At 39.1% G+C, this 21,326-nt stretch overlaps 1 protein-coding gene across 11 annotated transcripts in view; it reads left to right on the top strand.

Annotated features, from left to right (window-relative positions):
- Cobll1 (cordon-bleu WH2 repeat protein like 1) overlaps positions 1–19,643 on the top strand; it is a 140,130-nt gene extending 120,487 nt beyond the window's left edge. For 3 of the 11 annotated variants that reach the window (XM_055600420.1, XM_055600424.1, XM_055600427.1), the window contains 8 exons: positions 1,324–1,483; positions 2,070–2,144; positions 2,654–2,791; positions 6,018–6,249; positions 7,225–7,322; positions 9,509–11,397; positions 13,243–13,419; positions 18,442–19,643. In XM_055600420.1, the coding sequence (XP_055456395.1) occupies positions 1,324–1,483; positions 2,070–2,144; positions 2,654–2,791; positions 6,018–6,249; positions 7,225–7,322; positions 9,509–11,397; positions 13,243–13,419; positions 18,442–18,540 (2,868 nt within the window). In that variant the 3' untranslated portion in view covers positions 18,541–19,643. The remainder of the gene's footprint in view (positions 1–1,323; positions 1,484–2,069; positions 2,145–2,653; positions 2,792–6,017; positions 6,250–7,224; positions 7,323–9,508; positions 11,398–13,242; positions 13,420–18,441) is intronic. The other 8 variants (XM_055600422.1, XM_055600425.1, XM_055600428.1 and 5 more) reach the window with 6 other exon arrangements.
- Positions 19,644–21,326: the final 1,683 nt, after the last annotated feature.

The following is a 21,326-nucleotide window of genomic DNA, read 5'->3' on the forward strand; positions in this document are numbered from 1 at the left end:
CTTTTACTCTGTTGGGGAGGGAACCGACCAGACTGAATAGTTCATCCTTCTCTGTAGTAGCTAGAAAACCATGAAGTGCTTGTCTAAAAGCGTCAAACTGGGAAGCAGGTGGGATTCATTGAGGAGGTGCAAAGAATGAGAAAGATGATGCTGTTACCACGAGAGAGTTCGAGACCCAGAGAACAGCCCTCGGTATCATTCTCCTCTCCATTTCCATGTCACATGTAAATTTTTTTTCATGTTTTCCATGTTTATCTTCGTACAGAAAAACATATATTCGGTCAGCGCTTTAAATTTGTTTTTACCATTTCTAAGTGTGTAGTAGGTGTGTGCGCGTCTCTGTGTGCGTACAGGCATGACTGCCCGTCTCACACGCATATATGTGTACTGCATTGCACATGAAGAGGCCGGAAGGCAGCTTTGGAAAAGTTAGTCTTTCGTCCGTCATATAGGTCCTCGATCAAGTCACTAGGCTTGTCAGTAAGATCTTCTACCCACTGAGCCATCTTGGGACCCTAAGTCATCCCTTAGTGTAAGGCGACCTTCCCTTCTATTTTCTATCGTGTGTGTGTGTGTGTGTGTGTGTGTGTGTGTGTGTGTGTGTGCACATGTGAGCTCATGCGCACGAGTGCCTTCTCACACCTATCTGTGTGCTGCATTGCACATGAGGGCGTCCTATCCATGCAGGTGGGAGAGCCAGGAGTTAGTATTAGGTATCTCTCTCTATTGTGCTCTGCCCTAATTTTTTTTTGATACAGGGTCTCTTCCTGAACCATGCACTTACCAGTGGGTTGACTGGTCTCCCAGAGGGACTGTGATCCACCTGTTTCCACTCCCGACCCTTGCACACACGGGGTTACAGATGTGGGGTGCCATGTGTGGGTTTGAAGTTGGTGTCAGGACTCCCAACTTAGTGCTACCCATTGACCCATCTCTCTACCCCCTGTATACTGTCCTTTGCATCCAATAGATTGTCTAGAGGTTTTTTGTTTTTTGTTTTTTTGTTTTTGGTCAAAAGTTAGCTTTTAATTGTGTCACTCCCAATTCTCATTTCACTGTAGTTTGTTATTGGTGTGTCGACCCATCCCATCCTAGGCTAAATATTTTAGAAGGGTCATTTTTTTGTGTATTTGTTCATTTGTTTCTTTGCCTATCTATGCCCTAATCTACCATCTATCTATGGCAGATGCTAGTTTTGAACGAATGACTGCTGTGGTCTGTTTTGGCATTTGGTACGTTTGCTCTGGAGGTCAGGGCTATCCTGGAGCTGGTGGTTGGTTGACATCTGAATATACAATTGTATGGCCATTTTGTTTTCTACAGAGTTCCTCTGAAGGGGTCATGGTGAGGACAGGGTCACTGCAGCTCAGTAGCACATCAGTGGGAACTTCGTCTCTGAAAAGAACAAAGCGAAAAGCACCTGCCCCACCTTCAAAAACACCCCTGCATCAGAATGATGAAAATGGCCCTGCAGCTGATAACGGTATTCTCCCTAGAACAATCTATTGGCTTTGGTTTGTGTTTTCATAGTCAGTGACAACAGCATGAGACATAACTTGTCTTTTTAAAATTTAATTTATTATGTATTTTTTAAAATTTTAGACAGGTTCTCGCTATACAGCCTTGGCCATCCTAGAACTCCCCAATCAGCCCAGGCTGTTATCAGGCTCACAGAGATCTGTTTGCCTCTGCCCGAGTGCTGGGATTTAAGGGATGCCCTTGGAGCTAATATACACATACTACATATATGCATGCATACAGATATGTATTGCTAATGATACTAGATTTAAAAGAATCTATTTGTATCTGCTTTTGAAAACACCTATAACAAAAATGACAAAATGATACAGTTTCATTATCACAAAGGGCATGTGAACAGTGTGCAGATTTATCCAGAAAGAAACTGCCATCCGTGATTGACCACATAGGAATGGGGTTGGTGGTAGAACTTTTACTCATTTCACAACTGGATGGTAAAATGACCTAGTAAGTTTAGGCTCATCTTTCTTGGATAAGTTAAAAACAGAACATTCCGCAAGAGTTGTCATCAGTTGTTTGGCATCTTTCAGCCCCGACTTTGGAAGACGGGATGGCTCCAGACAGCATTTTGGAAGCAAACTCTCCTGAGGGCGTGTCCAGCCCAGGTATGACCGGTCACCCCACCCTGAAGTCGTGAAAGCAAGTAATATCTTGACAGTTGAGAATTTGAATTCTTTGGCCTCCTTTCCCAACATGTACTATGAGACAAATCCTTTGTTTCCTCCCCTGAGGATTAGACACTAGGATAGGAGGCTGGCAGAGGTCACAGTTTCAGTTCTGGGGTTGAACCCCAAGTGCTTTTTCTGTTTGCTCTCTTGTTTTTCCTTATGCATGCCTATTACACAGTTATCAGCCTCCTTCTAGGTAGGGACGCACCCCAGTACGTCTCAACACCATCTCAGATTTATCAGTAATGTTGCCAACATAAAATATATATGAATAGGAAGGTTTTAAAGTTTCGGCAAGATGGGCATGCTTTGTCCTGTATCTTTCTTGCTTTCCCTTTTCAGGGCTCTTCAGTGGGTAAATGTGAGCTAGCAGCACTGATTTCTCATTGTATCTGGATGTCTGCTTGCTTTGTTGTAACTCTCTTGTCTAAGTGCCATTTCTACAGACTCTCCTTCTTTGGCAGAGGGCTCTCCTGGCCCTGGGTTCCTAAGCCAGGAGCAGTGTACTATACCCAAACCGGCGGAGGAAACCTCGCTCTCTGAGGGCCCTGGAACTCCAGAGGCAGCTGTAGCATCCTTGACATGTACGTGCTTGGGCTCTAACTGGCTGGGGCTTTGGTATGTGCCATCCAGTAGAGATCAGATTGCTTGCTACCTCCTGTAAAACACTCACCAGTGAAGAAACATTTGCCCCTTTTCTTTGAAATCTTATCCAGGTTTGAAATGTGCTGTTTTCCTGAACCGTCTAAATAAGCTGAGCAAAGTGGGAGAGGAGTCAAGCAGTGGCTCTGGGGATCACTTCCACTTGTGCTTTGGCTTTCTACAGTTCCGAAGGCTTGCTTGCACTTTATTATTCTCAATGAGTATACAAGAGAATATTTACACACACTCATTACTGAAATCTCCCCCTCTACCAGCTGTATGTGGCTTATTTTCTCTTATGTTATTCTCAGATGCTTTTCCTCTTTTAAAAGTAGAATTATTTTCTTATAAGATAGCACAGTATTATAATTATATAATACTTGAGTCTTCTTATAAATTTACTCTTTTTTAATGACTAAAAACATAAGCTATTTATCATTTCAAACTTGGTAAAATTAGTTATACTGTCACATGCTCCTTGTGAGAATGCAAAATTGTTTGAGGACTTTGGCAAACAATTTGATGAGGAATTTTTTTGGAGGGGCTTCCCCCTGTTGGAGATTAGCCTCAGGCCTTGATGCTATAGCCTAACCCTTGGCAGGGTATTTTAAAATGAAATATATAAACTCATTTCCTATATGACTCAACAAACCTTGCCCATGGATATTTTTTCTAAGAAAAATGAAAGCCTGAGTCTACACAAACCCTGCAGTGTTATAGAATCCCTCAGGGTAATTGCCTCCAAAGGGGAAAATACCCAAATGTTTCCAAACTGTAAAATAGATAATGAAGTTGTAACTCATCCTTACATCACAGTACAGTGCTGACTTGAAAGAGTAGTTAGGATTGATTTAATAGAATTGTATTTTGCCAGAGGCATAGTATCTGTCAAACAGTTTTTGCACTTTGGTGATAACCAGGAAAAATGTGGCATCTGGAAACACGTTTAAATGTTCGGTTTCATAGCTTCATAAGTCAAAGGCTGCAAACAAGCACAGCCTGTGAAACATTAGTTGCATTTCATCTTCATGTGTTTCAATTTTGTTTAAATTCAGTAACATTTTTTTCTGAGTAACCTATTTTTTGTAAAGGGAGTAATCAATGTTACTAAACCCCCCCCCCCCTTTTTGAGACAAGGTCCGTGTAGCCAGGCTGGCTGCAACTTTCTGTATAAGCCAGGCTGATCAAAAACACATTGGAAGGTACCTGCCTCTGCCTGCTGAGCACTGGGATTAAAGGCATGTGCACCGCACCTGGCATTGATTTTGTATTGTTTCTATGTTTCTATTGTTTTGTGGGGTTTTTTTTTTGGAATGGGTATTGCTCATGTTAGCCTAAAATACTTAGAGAAGGTGTTCTCCTGTGTCGTGTTTGTATCTTCCTTTCTTCTTTTGTTTTATCTTTTTTTTTTTCGGTCTTTTTCCATACTTTATTTTTAGAGACAGGTTCTCTCTACATCACCCTGGCTGTCCGTTAACTCACTGTAGACCAGGCTGGTACTGAACTCACCAGAGATCTGCCTGTCTTTGTCTCCCAAGTGCTTGGATTAAAGGTGTGTGCCACCACACCTGGCTCATAGTATTTATTAAATGTCAGCAGTTAACACACTAACCTGTCTCAAACTAAAATTAAACATATGTTACAGTGTATGGTTGGTTTGGCCACTGTGGCAGTGCTAAATGACCTTACTGCCTTCTCTCGAGGTAAAGTTAAACTTCATTCAGATGCTACGATGTGAATGGAGATGTTTAATTTGTTTAAGCAGAAAATCCGGAGCCTTGTGTATACTTTAACTTCCACAGCTAATCTTGGCAAGAATTATGAGCACTTAGTTGCTGGAATCTCTCTCTCTCTCTCTCTTCTACTGTCATTGTTGTGGGTAGTAATAAATAATGATAAAAAGAAATTGTTGTGGAATGAAGTATTACCCAAAACTGTTGAAAAGAACTGCACACACTTATTTTTTAGTATGGGATGAAACTTAAGTATAAGTAGAGGGAGGAAGGCTTAAAGCATTGAGGATAATGTACTTGAGTTTAAATTAAGCTAACAAAAAGAGAAAAGGAAATGTGAGCGTGGACATCTGCCTGTGTGTTTAAGTTATACTTTCTGGCATATAGGAAAAAGTGTCACAGGAAGCTGCTTCGGTTAGGCATGGGGACTTGTGGCTATATTTGGAGCATTCAGAGTTTCAAGATTCTGAGGTTGGCCTTGGCAACACAACGAGACCTTAACAAGAAAGGAAAAGGGAAACAAAATAAGCAAACAAAAAACTTAAAACAACAGTAACTGGAACCGAGATTTGTAATCCCATTTTGTAATTTCACATACTCAGGAAGTTGAGGCAGGAGGATTGCAAGTCTAAGTCTTCCTGAGCTCCAGAACATTATTCAAGACCAATTTGGGAAATTTCTTGGGAAAAATACTATAAAGTGGCTGTGAACATGGATCAGTAGTAAATTGTTTCCCTAGCATGCATAAAGTCATAGGGTTAAGTATCACATCTAGGGAAAGAAAAAAAAAAAAACATGAGTGAGAATGAAAATTGATTTGCACTGGTTAATATTTATTCTCTTTTATTTAAAAAAATACATTAAGCAGTTAGATAAATAACTTAGTGTAGATTGCACATTAGAAACACCTAAAGAATCTTGACAGTTCTTAGCCCTGTCCTAGGATTCTACTTTCATACCAGAAGGTGTGAGCTTTAATATTTCCAAAGGAGACTCAGAAACCCTCAATTGCAGCAGTGCTGGTGTCTACTGAGACAGTCTACATACATACCAGTAGACAGTACAAAAATCTCATGTACTATTAGTTTGAATTTAAAGTTGCTAATTTGTTTAGTTCATATTATTATTACTTGACTATAAAGCTACCCAGTCAAAGCCATTCATTCCTAAATGCAATTTTGTGAAGTTTATAAGATTCACCTTCACTGAATAAAGCTCAGAGTGATAGAGCATGGTTCTAGAATGATAGGAGTGTGAGATGATCTGCTTATATTTGCACATGACCATTCACCATTAGAACTGCATTTCACTATTAATTTGTAACCACATTTTAAGAGTCTAAATAATTATTATTATAAAAACCTCCTCCTTGCTTGATTGCTTAGGATGAACAGGGCAGGTTAATATTTACGATTGTATTTGCATTTTTTTTAAGCTGGTGTAAGCTCTGATTATAGTCTTGAAGAGATAGATGAAAAGGAAGAACTGGGTGAGGCATCCAAAGATCAAGCTGAAAGTATTTCTGTGAAGTCGCCTGACGTTGCTTCAGTATCTACTGATATAAACACGGTGGAGAATGATCCTGATTCAGCCCTTGGCATCAGTGATGGAGAGGCCTCTCCAATCTCCAAGGGGAAAACTCAAGAAAGCAAAACCACAGAGGGACAGTAAGTAGTTTCTGTGATACACGTTGAGGTGGTGGCTTGTTTGCTTAATGCTCTTGTCCTGAGAGACAACAGCTTAGCTTAGCTATAATTGACTGTTTAAGTTCTGTCTTTCTTACTAAACTCGTGAAATGCTTGCTAATAATGTATCAAGCTGCATGTGATTGTACTCTGATGAAACCCAATTCAAGAGTTTCATTATCCTCATGTCAGGTCACCAGCACACATAGTTAATTTGTATGAGTCAAAAACAAGAGTGTGTTTGGTCATATATGTTGTCAGTGATCTGTTTGACTCGAATAAATCATTGGGTTTTCACTTTGTACAGAATACATCTGAGGATTTCCATTACCTGCATACTGGGGCCACTCTGTAAATTAGAAATAAATTAAGCCACCCACATTCTTATAGTCAGGTCTGAGAAGCAGGAAGCCCTGTCTAGCTGATGTAGGAATTTTGAAGGCTCCACTAGTCCACAAGCACTGTGTTTGAAATGCAATACTGTGCTTAAAGTGAACGCAAACAAGCAAAATAAGCTTCCTTCGTAAGAGGTTTACCTCATTTGCATGGGATTGTCTCCGAATTAAACTCTTCTGTAACCAGAAAAAAAAGTCTGTGAGGTCAATTCACATCCTGATTCATGTAGTTGACTCTGTCAGATTAAGACTAAGACGATCTGTTTCATTTCTTCTTCTCTTTAAGAGAAAAATAGCTCCTAATAACTAAGGAAGGACATTCATTTGGAAGACTGTCCATTTTACCAAGCCCCTTACTTCTCCTTTTGCAATAGAACCAGTATACTGAAGCTAATATTTCATAGCAGCATTTCCTCTGTTAAATTTTTCTTTGCTATCAAATTTGTAATACCTGGCCGAAAGGCTGATTATGTTAGACCATCTGTCTTTGAAAAAATATTGCCTGTGTTTTTTCATGATGTGTTTGAATACCCTCCACATATCACAGTGCCATGTCTTGCAGAGGGCCACATAATCCTGTTGTATGTGATAGAAGCAATGAAGACATGGTATCTGACAGTATAAAAGACTTGAAGATACTGCATCCAGACCAAGAGAGTGGTGAGTGTTAAAAACACTGATGTCTAGCTAGCCCTGTCACAGACTATGATGAACCAAGGACTGTTCTAAAACATGTTGAGTCACTTTTTTTAATATATTGACTCAGTGCATGCCTCTCATTTGAATATTGTGGGAACTGTTATTCTTAGATTCACTTCACTGGTGAGTAAGCTATGAAGACACTATCTCACAGCTAGTAAGCGGTGAACCAAAGATTTGAACATGGAAAAGTATAATCCCACAGTAGTCTTTTAGCTGTTGTGTCTGCTCCTATGGATGTTCTACTGTTTGAGTCTGCCTGACATAAGCCACAGGTCTTATAGTTGGGTCCTGTGTGCATCTGTCTGTTACCTGAGTTCCTCTCAGTTCCCTAGTGCATGTTTTTACTTCATACTCAAAATTGCCACACTTCAGATGAAACTTGCCTGCTTGATTTTCAAGCCATCTAATTATGCAACATCATTTGCCACTATTTCCCCATTCTTACATCCAAATTAAGGCAGTTTCTTCTTTTGCTTGTGATGTAATGGGTTCAGTTCTGCCAATTGGCGAAGGGTCATCCTGTCCTTGTAAAGCAAACTGCTTCCATCTATGTTGGCCCCTCAGTTTCTATCCACACACTTCACCTGTGTTAACTTTGTCAGTTGATTACTGCAAACCATGCACTTCAGTGTTCCTGACTTAACAGCCAAGTCACACGGCGTTGGGCCAGGGAACAGAATCAGTGACTTCCTGTGAAATCTTTATAGCACACAACAAAATACCAAGACACACAACATACCTGCATAGGATTGAGCTTCAGAATAGAATAATGTTCAGTAGAGAATTCAAGAAATGCATGATAATACATCTTAAGGGACAAGGAAGGAAGGCCTATAAATTCTTATGTTCCAGTCTGTGTCAAGTGAAAATTCTAATAGTCATAGAAAACAAACACGGGGCTATAAAATTCATATTTGGAAAGGAAATGGATAGTTCCAATTCTGTTGTTGATGATGGTAGTGATGGTGGTGGTGGTGGGTGTTTGCCCTGAATGTACTGCAGAATTTCAAACCTAATGTGACTGTGTTTCTATCCATTCCATTTCTTTACACTTTTAGTCCTCTTCCCTGATACTACATTAAAAGGTTCTACAACTTTTCTTGGGTCTGATATTTGTTATATATACTGTTATGGCAATAGTGCTGCTGTTGAAAACCACGATTTTATAACTATTTCATTTGAGAGTTAATTTACTTATTTTTTTTAAGTGGTAGGCTTTGTATGCAAGGCCTTGCACATAGAGGGCAGGCCTCTACCACTCTTGTGGATCCCAGTATTTAGAGCTCTTCCTTAAACTTGGCATGAAGACACACAGTTGTGATCTTAGTACTCAGAAGGCTGAGACACTAGCCCAGGTTAGATACTGACACCATCTAAAAATCAGCAAGTCATTTCTTTTTTAAAAAAAAAAAAAAATTAAGTCATATAAGTAAGATTTTGACGCTAGGTTAGTGCTAGGTTAGTTATAAGAATATCTCAGTAATGTTTTCTGTCATCTACATGTACTTTGTACTAACCCTTATTAAGTTGTAGGTGATTTTAAAAATTAATTTTTGTTATCCTTAAGATATTTTATTCTATTTTTTATAATGGCACCATCATTTTGTCCCATTATAGAAGTCAGTGTTAGTTTTGAATAGTGGGGAAAAAAGAAAGATTATGTAGAAACCACCTTCTCCCTATATTGTTATTTCTTTGACATGATACAGTCATTCATAGACATTTGGTAAACATCATCATTGGGTATGAATGAATGTGGGAAGCTCATTCATATACCTATACTCAGGGTTTAGTTGGTCTTCTTGACAGTCTTTGGGAATAGTTGTGAAATGTTGATGAGAAACAGAGTGATTAATAGGTCAATTCATGGAAAATGTGGGACCTGAAATTCAGAGTTTTAACACTGATGACTTAGAGTTGCTTATCAAGGATTTATAAAAATGTTTTTACAGTTAATTATTTTTCTCTTGGAAACAGCCTGTATTCTTTTTCTGTGCCTAGTACTTGCCTTTGTGTAATTAAGAAGCTGGGAATGGTATGTAGCACTCTAATATAACTTAGTTATAATAGGTGAGGCACATTGAATAATTTAATTCTCCATTTTAAAAGTATATGCTTAACAGTATTTTTTCTTTGTCTCTCAGCAGTTCAAAATGAAACCATGGTTGGTGCCACAAACACAGACTATGTGAAAAACAGACCGAGGAAAGCAGAAACCACCATAGAAGACAAAGCCCCAAAGATAGCCAAGGACATGGAAACTGATAGAGTGACAGTCTCTCCTGCATGTAGAATGGATAATGTTAAAAGTTCGATGGAAAATCATCTAACGGCATCAGCAGGACCAGATCAAAAATGGAATCAACCAAGTGTAGAAAAGGCAAAAATGCAGGATGCAGCAATTCAGGCCACCCCTGCCTGCAGTGGTTCTGATGGGAATCACGGAGACCGTAATTCATCTGACCTCAGGGTTGATGAGTCTGTGCAGACTTCAAATAGCAATAGATCAGCTCAGCACTCGTCTGCAAGTCTCCCAGATTCTGTAAATGCCTCGAGAGAATTCAGGAGTCAGGGCACCCCAACATACGTACATGATAGACTCCCCATGAAAGAGCTAGCGTGTACAAATGGGAATGATGACCCTTTGTCTCCTGTAGATGGAAGTGATAAGAATCCAACTGCTTCTCCCCTAAAGAATTTTCCACTTTACAGGCAGGACCACAATCCCAAGCCAAAGCCTTCAAATGAAATTACAAGAGAGTATATACCTAAAATTGGAATGACTACTTATAAAATAGTGCCTCCAAAGTCCCTGGAAGTGGTGAAAGATGGGGAATGGGAAACTGTGGGGAATAAAGAAGATCAAAAGATGCCTGCTGTAGAGCAGAAGCAGATGCTTGAGAATATGAAAGAAACAGCCAAGCAGACGGAAGCCCTTTTGACTTCCAGAGGCTCACAGGAGCCTCAGCCTGACCTTAAACCGAAGCCCAGCTTTGGAGCAGAGCATCTTTTGCACAGGACTGTGAGCTTACCCGCTGGTACTGAGATGAGCCCTCCCAAACCTCCCAGAATGACTACAGACACGGGCACCATTCCTTTTGCACCAAATTTGGAAGATATAAACAATATTTTGGAAGCAAAATTTAGATCCCGTGCTTCAAATCCCCAGGCCAAGCCAAGTTCGTTCTTTCTTCAGATGCAGAAGAGAGCTTCAGGCCACTATGTGACATCTGCAGCTGCTAAGAGTGTTCACACCGCCCCTGGGGCTACCCCCAAAGAACCAGCAATCAAAGAGGTGCAAAGGGACCCACGGCTTCCTCCAGAACAGTGTGTCTCTCCCCTGAATGAAAGGACTCACTCTGCTCCACTGCCCAATATTTCAAAAACTGTTGATAACACCCAGAAGCCTGCTGGGACAGCTTCTCCTCCTGTAGCTCCCAAACCTATGGCTGTTTTTGCTGAGACATCTCCACCTCCTGTATCTCCCAAGCCTATGGCTCTTCTTGCTGAGAAATCTCCTCCTCCTATATCTCCCAAGCCTATGGCTCTGTCTGCTGAGACATTTCCCCCTCCTGTAGCTCCCAAGCCTATAGCTCTGTCTCTGTCTGTTGAGACATCTCCTCCACCTGTAGCTCCCAAGCCTATAGCTCTTTCTGCTGAGACATCTCCTCCTCCTGTAGCTCCTAAGCCAATGGGTCTGTCCGCAGAGACATCTCCTCCTCCTGTAGCTCCCAAGCCTGTAGCTCTTCCTGCTGAGACATCTCTTCCCCCTGTAGCTCCCAAGCCTGTGGCTCTTGCTGGTGGTGGTCAGGGAACATCAGTAAACCTGAAGACCTTGAAAACGTTTGGGGCCCCACGACCGTATTCCAGTTCTGGCCCCTCCGCCTTTGCCCTTGCTGTGGTGAAGAGGTCACAGTCCTTCAGTAAGGCATGTCCAGAGTCATCCAGGGATGGCTCTTCTGCCCTGCCTCCCGCTAACACAGAGGATGAAAAGACCCACGCAGAGGTCTGCCAGCCTGATGACGTTGATAAGGTATGCCTTAACTTCTCCAGTATAATCAGATTCCACTACAAACTGGTTAAAGTAAGGGACAGCTCATTTCATTCTGATATTTTGGCATGGTTTCTGTATTGCTTAACTGTGAATTAGTATCTTTAGAAAGAAGACTGGTAATATTTAAGAACTTGAGTTTATACTATGAGAATTATCTTTCCTATAACCCAGATAGTGTTATAGTGCCATTGTTACGTAACTGTATCACCAGCAAATATTTTCACATTTATTCTTACACTTGTTAATTGCCACTGTAGAGCAGTGACTATTTTTCTGTGCTTTTCTAGTTTCATTAACTGTTCTGGATATTATGGTTTAGTTTCTCTGCCACTTAAATGGCATTATATAATTGCCAAATACATAGTTTTAATTATTGGAAACAAATGAAAACACATATTGAAGGGGCCAAAAAGTGTCTCAGTGTACATTTCCCAATTTGTGCATTCAATTTTGGTTCACCAAACATCTCACCTATAGCTTAATTTAAAATTTAAGTAGCTTTAATATAGTTTATTAAATTATCCATTTTAAATGGATATTTTAAAATGTCCATTATATGCTTGTAGACCAAAATATATCCAACTATAGTAATTTAGAAAAAATGCTATTGACCTGAATTGCCATCTAAGCAGCCTGCTTTCTGGATTCACATAAAATAGTCAAAGGAGATGACGAAACTCACAGTCTCGTTCATGGCATTCCGCAGGCAGTCTTTCAAAGCTACTTTGCGTATTTTACTCTGGTAGTGTTTAAAGAATACTTTGACATTTGTGTGACAGTTCCAGGAGTATTTTATACAGCTTTTTCAAACATTCCTAGACTAAGAGAACAGTGACTGTGGTGCCAAGTAAATTTTTTATATTGTTAAGGCAATATTTATCTTGAAGAATATTTCCTCACACGTTTGACATTTATGTTTATTAGTTTAATCTAGCATCAAGAAGAGAGCTGTGCTGCAGAGATGAATTCTTAACTTGGAGGAAGAGCCTGCATTTTCCCTGAAGTGGATCACCATTCCTAAATAATAGAAGCTTAGATACCGTTTTTGAGTCAGAGCCTCAGCCCTATTTAGTTCATTTAAAAAGTAAAGATACATATTTGACAGTTAGTAAAAGACATTTTAAAGATTGCTTGATATAATACTTTTCAGTTAAATCAATTACTATAGTTTTGTTTTTAAGAGGTTTAGTTAAATTTCTGATTAGTTTGGAAGTTCTTACCATTTGTTTTAAGCCTTAAGGGAAAAATAAAGAAAAACTGATCAACTCATAGTTCTCTTATTTTCTAGAAACAAACAAACAAAAAAAAAAAACAAACTCAGACAATTAAGAGACATCAATATTCTCTTGTTAACTCACATACTAGATTCAAAAGTATGAAACTGTCAGCCTTACACATTTGCGTGAATACGTTAGAACCATGAAAATGAATTGGTTTTTTTTTGTTGTTGTTGTTTGTTTTTTGTTTTTTCAGTGTGTGGAATATTTGATCATGATTTTTGGCTCTGGTAGCCAGTTCCATGTGTTTGCAATATTAGTTTCTTAAATTTGCACACAGTAAAATTGCCACTGTATTCATGAAGCAGAAAGAGCTAGCATTTTTCTTCTAGATTTACCTAAGCTGAGAAAGGAAGGGACATGTTTGATCTCCAAACTGGGCTCTACCAGCAGAGCTAACTAAGTGCAGGGTGAAGGTACAGAGCTGGGTCAAAGCATTAGCATGGCAAACAGTGGTTTTTAAAGAGACTTAATAATAAAAATGTTTTTAAAATAGGCCTGTCTTCTCTTGGAATTCATAAAAGCTTCTTGCATTTATTTTTTATAGCAAAGTAAACCTGTACAGAATGACCAGAGTTCTCAAATGCTGACTTCAGCTGATAGCCTTTCGCTCACCCTTAAGAGACAGAGTTCTTTAACATTGCCAAGCCCTGACCCAGAGCTTGTCCGGCAGAGCTTGCTGACCGCAATCCGTTCTGGAGAGGCTGCTGCCAAGCTGAAGAGAGTAAGTTTTACCCAGCAAATGGGTGACCGCAGATTTATTTTCAGCCTTGTAAAACTAATACTTGATCAGCAGATCTTTCTAACATTCAAATATGGACAGGAAAGATGCTGGACATTACACTTTTCTTCCAGGGCCCATTTTTGAGGTATAAACTGAAGGATTTCAGCGTCTTACATGCATACGAATACATGTCAAAATTTTTTTCCATTCTGCAGGCCAGGTGTAGAATATTACTGTATTCATTTTTGTATATGTAGAAAGCTAGCCTGGACTCTGATTTTAAGAAATTACGTTAGCACGGTAAGAAAGACTTGAACATCCCCCACACATACCTTTTTCCAAAATAGGGTGATTTTTACCAATGGGGCCATTTATGTTTTCAGTCATCTCTCAGTGGTCAAAGTAACTGCTGTATGTGGGTTTTAGGGACAGTTTTATAGCTTGAGTGGAAAAAAAGGTAGAGAAGATGCTAGAGCGTACAGAGGAGAACTCACCCAGAGCCCACGGTCATGGTGCCCACCACGTGATCCGGCTCATCCTTGCTGAGCTGTAGGAGAGCAGCGGAATAGAAGTCCGATTCCTCTGGACAGAACATGGGCGTCACAGGAAAGTCCCTCCTCCCTCTCCACCTCCATCTCCTGAGAGAGCATGGTCCGGCTGACCAGCCGTCGCCGTGAGAAGCACCTCAGCATGGAAGTTCTTATTCTGCTGACGCCATGGGTAGTTCATGTCATGAGCTCCTTTGATAATCACATTAGGAGCTTGTTGAAGAAAGGCCACAAGACTTGTTGAATAAAATGTAGAGTTCCACAGAAAGTACAGCTACTAGTGAATAGAAGTGATGGAAAATGGAAGTACAGAGCCAGTATCTTAGGTGTTCCCACCACATAAGCCTTTGTCATGCAGAACTGTCCAAGGCTTTTGCCTCTGTGTCTGTGTGTGTTTGTGTGTGTGTGCGTGTTGTTTGTTCACATGTGCATGTGAGACCAGTGAGGCAGAGCAAAGTTGGTAAGTAGTTTCCAAAATTACAGAAACATGCTTGAAGGAATAATTCAGAAGACAGATCTAAATTTGTAGGTTATACACAGGCACCAAGGCTGCAGAAAAAGTTCATGTATACTTAAGTACTGAAATTAGTATTTTGCCAGTTCTCACAAATTTCTTTGTCAATGGGAGAATATACCAATATAAATAAATATCACATTCTTGTTCATGAAATGATTTTCTGTTCTTCACCAGGAAGTTAAAGATGTTTCACCCAATTGCCATCAATCTAATATTCCTCAATTCAATAAATTTGAGGCACAAATATTTTACTAGACACACAGGGCAGAGAGGTGGCTAAACCAACTGCGGCCACCTCTGGAGCCTGGGCCTGAAAAGCAGCATTGCCTTTGGTCCACAGGAGAGCCCAGTTCTGACACAGGAATTGCGTGCAATGCCTTAGGAGCAGACAAGTGCACATCCTAACCAGTTTCAGCGTAGCTGCTGCACAGTACTGTACATTGAACTGCAAGTGTATTTAAGGCCAGCAGCTGGGTACTGGTGGATTCCTGGGCCTGATTTGGCAGGGCTTTCACATGGGAAATTCTTCAGCTTCGAGATAGCTGGATCTGAACCAACTGAAAGGAGACCTAAATGATGTGCCTATAATTGCATCCTATTTAAAACTCATTACTTTAGATTCTATTGAGGATAAAACTCTATCTCATTGAGTAGGAGGTTATTAACAGCTCAGAGCCTGTAGAGTGCCAACTCCTAAGTTTCTTAATGAACATTTCAGACAGAATCTGTTTCATTTCTGTTTCATTTCTCTGAAAATAGTTAAAAGAAGTAGTCTCTAAACTCGGCGACCAGCATTTCCGCTGTAGTGTATACTCTTAAAAATTACTTTTGCAAACCAATACTTACGTATAACAGTGCTCATGCCATACCTGTTGAAAAGTTCCAAATAAATGTTAGGCTAATTCTAGAAATAACAAACAATAGTGTTGTTGAAGAATAGATTATCTTACTGGAACCTTTTTTTATGTTCTTTGATATTTCCATTCATGTATACGATGTATGTTGATCTTGTTTATCCACAACTACTACCCTTTCACTCCTCTGACTGTTCCTCCATCTGCCTCCTTCCTTTAGAAAGCTTTTGCTTAGTTCTTTGAGACTTTCATTCAAGGTGTTTTAATCATATTCATCCCTTGCCCTATATATGCTTCTCATTCTTTTCTCACCCTATTCTGTGTCTTGGGTTTTTTTGTTGTTAATAAGTCCAATTTATGCTCCCCATGTATTCTTGGGTATTTGGCTACCTACAGAAGTGTGGTTAACCTACCACAGAGTCACACCTTTAAAACTGACTTTCTGTTTGCCAGAAGCCATCAGTTGTCCATAGCACCTCAGCTGAAGGTGGGGCCTTGTGTAACTGATCTGTTGTGTCCAGAAAGCATTGTTTTCTTGTAGTCATCCACTATTCCAGACTCAGTCTCTCGGCGTCCTCTTCCCAAAAGTCACTGAGCCTTGGGAGGAGGAGTTGTGATATGGCTGTCCCATTGGGAGATGAGCATCTTGTGGTCTTCCATCCTATTAGTCTTGACGAGTCCCAAGTCTCTGTGTTACTTGCCATCTACTTCAAAAAAGGAAGCTTTCTGATGTTCATGAGAGATGCAGTAATCTATGGGTATATTGATAAGCCATCAGGGGTTGATTTAATACTGTATGTTTGTTTAGCAGAAGAATAGTCTCAGGTTTCTCCCCCAAGACTTATGACCTGTCTAGTTAAAGGTTTGGAGACTCCAATAACTGTTCCAGATACAAATTTCACATTGTGGAACAAGTCTTAAATCCAACCAGAAAGTGGTTGGTTCTTCCACAATCTCCATTCCACTCTTGCACCGATAGGTGTGTCTCGCAGCACATACAAACTCCACAATGGCTGTGACAGCATATGCAAATGCAAATCCTGCCCAAGCTCAAGACAGACAAAATCTGAATACATAAAGAGGAGGTGGTTCCATGTTTGCTTGTCTCTTTGAACTCAGATGTTCAGTTGAGCTCCAGGTACCAGCTTGGCTTTGGCTGTGGCTCCTGCAGAGCAGCTAACCTACATTAGAGTGTTCAGTTCATGTCTGTGTGTGAATGTGGCTCTGAACATGCTGTGGTTTTTTTCACGATTCCCTGGGTTTTTTCCATACCTTGCTCCCATTCACCATCCATGTAGCCATGGAGACTGGTTTGTCCTCACAAAAAGCTTTAATTAGCTTAGCACAATATTTTAAAATTGTGTTCAGTCTTCAAATTTATCCATGAATCATGAATCAACAAATTGTTCATAGAGAATGAAGTCAAATCACCCATTACTGATGGTCTATTCTGACAAAAGAACTTTGGGTGCTTTCTGTGCTTTCTGTTGCCCCTAAGTGACTCGAAATTAGGCTATTACATTGTTACAAATAGAGTGTGCTTTAAAAACGGAGTCTAAAGTGTGTATATATATATATATATATATATATATATATATATATATATATATATTTTACTTCATAGTGTAGATTGTCTCAGAATGTAAAATTTATCTTTGACTAAATGGAAGTATGAAAGGAACAAAAAGCTCACAGATGCTTCCCAGATTCTTACTGGCTTATGATAGTTAATTAGCCTGTTCTTTATTTTTATTTATTTATTTTTTGGTTTGATTTTAAGCAAAGAATCACAGGTTGTAAATGCATTAAATTTTTTTTTTGTAAAATTAACTGGTGTCTCATAGCAACAGTTGAAAATTTGTGACTATTCATGAAAATTCTTTAAACATCAAGAGTAGATAATCAACAGGCACATCAGTAAGTTATTAAATATTAGGTTTTTTTAAAAATAACTTTAATGGGGTCTGGAGAGAAGGTGCAGGTTAAGAGCACTGCTTGTTCTTGCAGAGGACTCAGGTTCAATTCCCATGATGCCAGTCGTAATCAGACCTCTTCTCTGGCCTCTGTGGGTACTGGGAATGCACAAAAAATAGATCATATAACTTATAACTACAGTTCTAGGGACCCTCATAACTTTATAAATATTTCCTGGTCAAATCAGAACCTAGAGATTGTTTTTCTTATATTTTTATTGTATTTTATATTTGACATATATATTTATTCATGACTCATTTTTTTAAAAAAAATTCTATTCTTATGAGGCTTTTAGAAAATACTTGAGAATTCCAAGTAATTTGAAAAATTCTTCAGGTTTTTTTGATAGTGGGGTGGGGTATTTCACTCTGCATCCCAGACTGGTCTGGAACTCTTCTGCCTCATTGTCCCAAGTCCTGAGATGGCAGGTGTATTCCATCCTGCTTGACTGTCCTAAATGTTTTTCTTTTTCCTCCAGTGGCTTGCAAATGGAATACTCAGCCATTGGGTTTTGAAGGCTGAGTGTTTTTATTGATTGAAACTTCCTGTAAAGCCCTTCCATCATTCGATTATTCTAGGCTTAATAGTTAATAGACTTGACAGTTGGCTATAGCCCTTGCCATAGAAGAATTCTTAAAGACCCAATTTTGGTGGTTGATGCTTCTGTTTTGAACATATAGGTTGTTGCTAAGAGGAGGATTTCGAACTGCTCTCTGACATTAAAGCAAAATTGAAGAATTTTGCAAAATTCACCTTAAGTTTTTTGCATTTTTTTTCCAAAGCACTTTGAAGAAGACAGGATTCATCTAGCTAACACTGTGCTCCAACAGTGTGGCCTGCAGTCTGTTTGTGCTTTTGTCTTTTAGGTTGGCTTGATAATTCTATAAAAACTAAGATGTGTTGATGGGTTATTTAGCTTGTTTGCTGTAGAAATAGCAACTGTCATTTTTCCATTTCATGATAGAGAGAACATTTATTCTTAATTATTTGTAAATCGTTGAATGATAAATACTGAAGGCCAACATTTACAGTTAAGCAGAAGTTATAATGTGATCACTGTTAAAAATTAGACAGCTGTCCCATTTTGTAAAAACTGATGGGAACAAAATGTGTTTCTTCTTCCTCTTAGGTTACTGTTCCATCGAATACAATATCTGTGAACGGGAAGTCGGGACTCAGCCACCTGTCCTCTGACGCCCAGGACAGTGCTAACACTGCCCTGCTGTGACAGACTTCACAGACCAGCTTTCTGCCCGCAAAGGATACTGGCAAATATATATCCAGATGTACATTAATATACAAATCTGCTCAAGAATAAACATTTGTATTATGAATTTAATGCCAAAAGAAGAATGGCTAGAATTTATAATTTATAATAATTTTTGCCATTTTTTATGTCATAGCTAAATATTGCTGCTTTAGAAATGTTGAACAAGGTGTAAATGACTCGTTTTTTTCCAATGGTGAATAATCACTGCATATTGATTTTTTTTTTTACACTTCTGGAATACTGTATTGCCATGAAACGAAGATGTAAATTGAGATATATAGACACACTGTTGACACAGAAACAGGCAAGCACAAGCTAACATTCACTGTCTCGGTGTTAGGTTATAACTAGAAGCATAAATTATAATAGAGTCTTTTTGCTGAAAGACATGGAAAACTATTAAATCCAACAAATAATGTTCAGTTATCTTTATTGAAGAATCACTGTGAGATTTTTTTTTGTGTATTCTTTAATTACAAGTGTCAGATTTATAGGATACAACACGTATTTTCAAATAGAACACTTTAACCTCTAGAAGTTGCACAAGGAGACTTTGAGATATTTTCTGTATATAATTATGACATTGTTTCACAGATATTACTTATTTTCTAATGCCAGAAGTCTTAAAATATTCCTGTGAAAATGTTGATATATTGTGACAGTTATTTCACATTTGGTATACAGGGAGGATTAGGGTTTAGTTTGTGCCCACATTCAGAACTTTGAAGTTAGAAGTTCCGAAAATCCTGGTTTTGATTAAAATAAAATGCAAAATATAGTCATTTATATAGCTCAGATGCTAATTATCTAAATAATAATATATATTTTCTGGAAAGCCAGAATGGTTGAGGAAAACAGTACTTGAGGTATTACAGTGGTTCTTGGGTCTGGAACATGCTGGGGTCCTGAACTTCCTTAAGAATGTAATTGCCCTTTTATTCCAAAAACAGTTCAAACAGCCTGACAATATTTTGACTCTTTTTAAAGCTACTGGGTTTTCTGCCGTTTTGACAAAACGTGAATTTTTCCCCCATTTAATAAAAGCAAGTTATACATTTGAAGCCTGTTGTTTCCAGTGTTGTCTGTGTGAACTAGCACATTTGAATACTGATGAACATCTTCATATGCATGTTTTATGAGTGTGGGTGTTTTGCCTTCATGTATGCCTGTGCACCCTGTGTGCTTAGAGGCTGTGAAGGCCAAAATAAAGCATTGGATCCAGTGGAACTGGTGTTACAGACAGTAGTGAGCTGGAAGGTAGGTTTGGGGGATGGAATCTGAGTCATCTGAAAGCGCAACCATGGCTCTTAACTGCTGAACCATCTGCCCAGCCCTGATGAACATGTTTCTTCCAGCCACTAGCATGCATGCAATAGCAATGCTTTCCAGTTACCAGGATTCCCAGTGAATAGTTTAGCTCTCATACTCTGATGCCATCACATAAAATACTTCAGCCGGTTCCGGATGCTGCTATTCTCTTGTTTCAAAGTTGGAGTGAGAACCTTCTGCATGGATAAATTTTATCAGTCAGCAGAGAGGGGGATGGGAGCCCCACAAAGAGACCAACAAAACTAAAGAATCTGAGCCCAGTGGTGCAGAGACTGATGCACCAACAGAGGACCATGCATGGAGACCTAGACTCCCTGCTTGGATGTGGCTGTTGGGAGCTCAGTCTACATGTGGATCTCTGAGTGAGAGCACCAGGAGCTGCCTCTATCATAAACTCAGTTGACTACTCTTTGATCACTCATGCCTGGTTATGCAGCCTTGCCAGGCCACAGAGGAAGAGGGTTCTGGCATCCTGATGAGACTTAACAAGCTATAGGCAGATGGCAGTGATGAAGAACTCCTCCTTTCAGGGGACTAGGGAAGGGAGAGAGGTGGAAGAGAGAAAGAGGGTGGGTCTGAGGGTCAGTTGAGAGGGAGCTTCCATCAGGATATGTGATGAATAGATGGTGAAAATAATTAAAAAATAAAAATACCAAAAAACTGGCAAGTTTTTGAAAATCAGTGTTTCTACAATTACCAATTTGAGGGGAAATGTGATCTCTATTTCTAACGATATCATCAATGTGTTTGTGGCAGATTGAAGGCTTTTAAAACAATAGTTTAAAACTTAGGACATAATTTGTGCTTTCAGACTGTAGCATATGGAAACTTGTTTAAAACACAAGATACTGTTATTAAAAAAATATGATGAATCTCAACCCTTAATATGTGAAATGTATGTAAGCACCATACAGACAAATAAGACCATACAGGCAAATAAGACATGTGTAATAACATGTTTTTAAAATGTAAGGGATTAATTAGTTAACAGGATGAAATCTAAAAGGCTAGCCAATATGCAAAATACTTTTTCATCGCTAATCAGAAAAATAGTAGACAGTCAGCAGGAGATACATAGAAGGTGCAGAATTGCAATGTCTAAAATAACATGCATGAAAAGGAAGGAACAACAATGGGCAGTCTTACTGTTGCTAGGGAATGAACTAGCAAATCAGGTCCCTTCCTACATCAAGATGATGAACGTATAAAAGATGACGTTCCTTCACTCATCCTTATCATCTTCTATTCTGTGGTAAAGTACAGATACAGCAAAAATAATAATAATAATAATAATAACAAGTTTAAAAAGTTGTGGAAAAGTTGTGTTTCATGATATTAGTTACAGAAAATATAAAATGTAAATCATTTTACACATTCTGATTGAGCATACAGAAAAACAAAATCTACTCCCACAC

This window comes from Psammomys obesus, unplaced genomic scaffold (genome assembly GCF_907164565.1).
Source record: "Psammomys obesus unplaced genomic scaffold, mPsaObe1.curated_primary_1811, whole genome shotgun sequence".
Classification (NCBI taxonomy): Eukaryota; Metazoa; Chordata; class Mammalia; order Rodentia; family Muridae; genus Psammomys; species Psammomys obesus.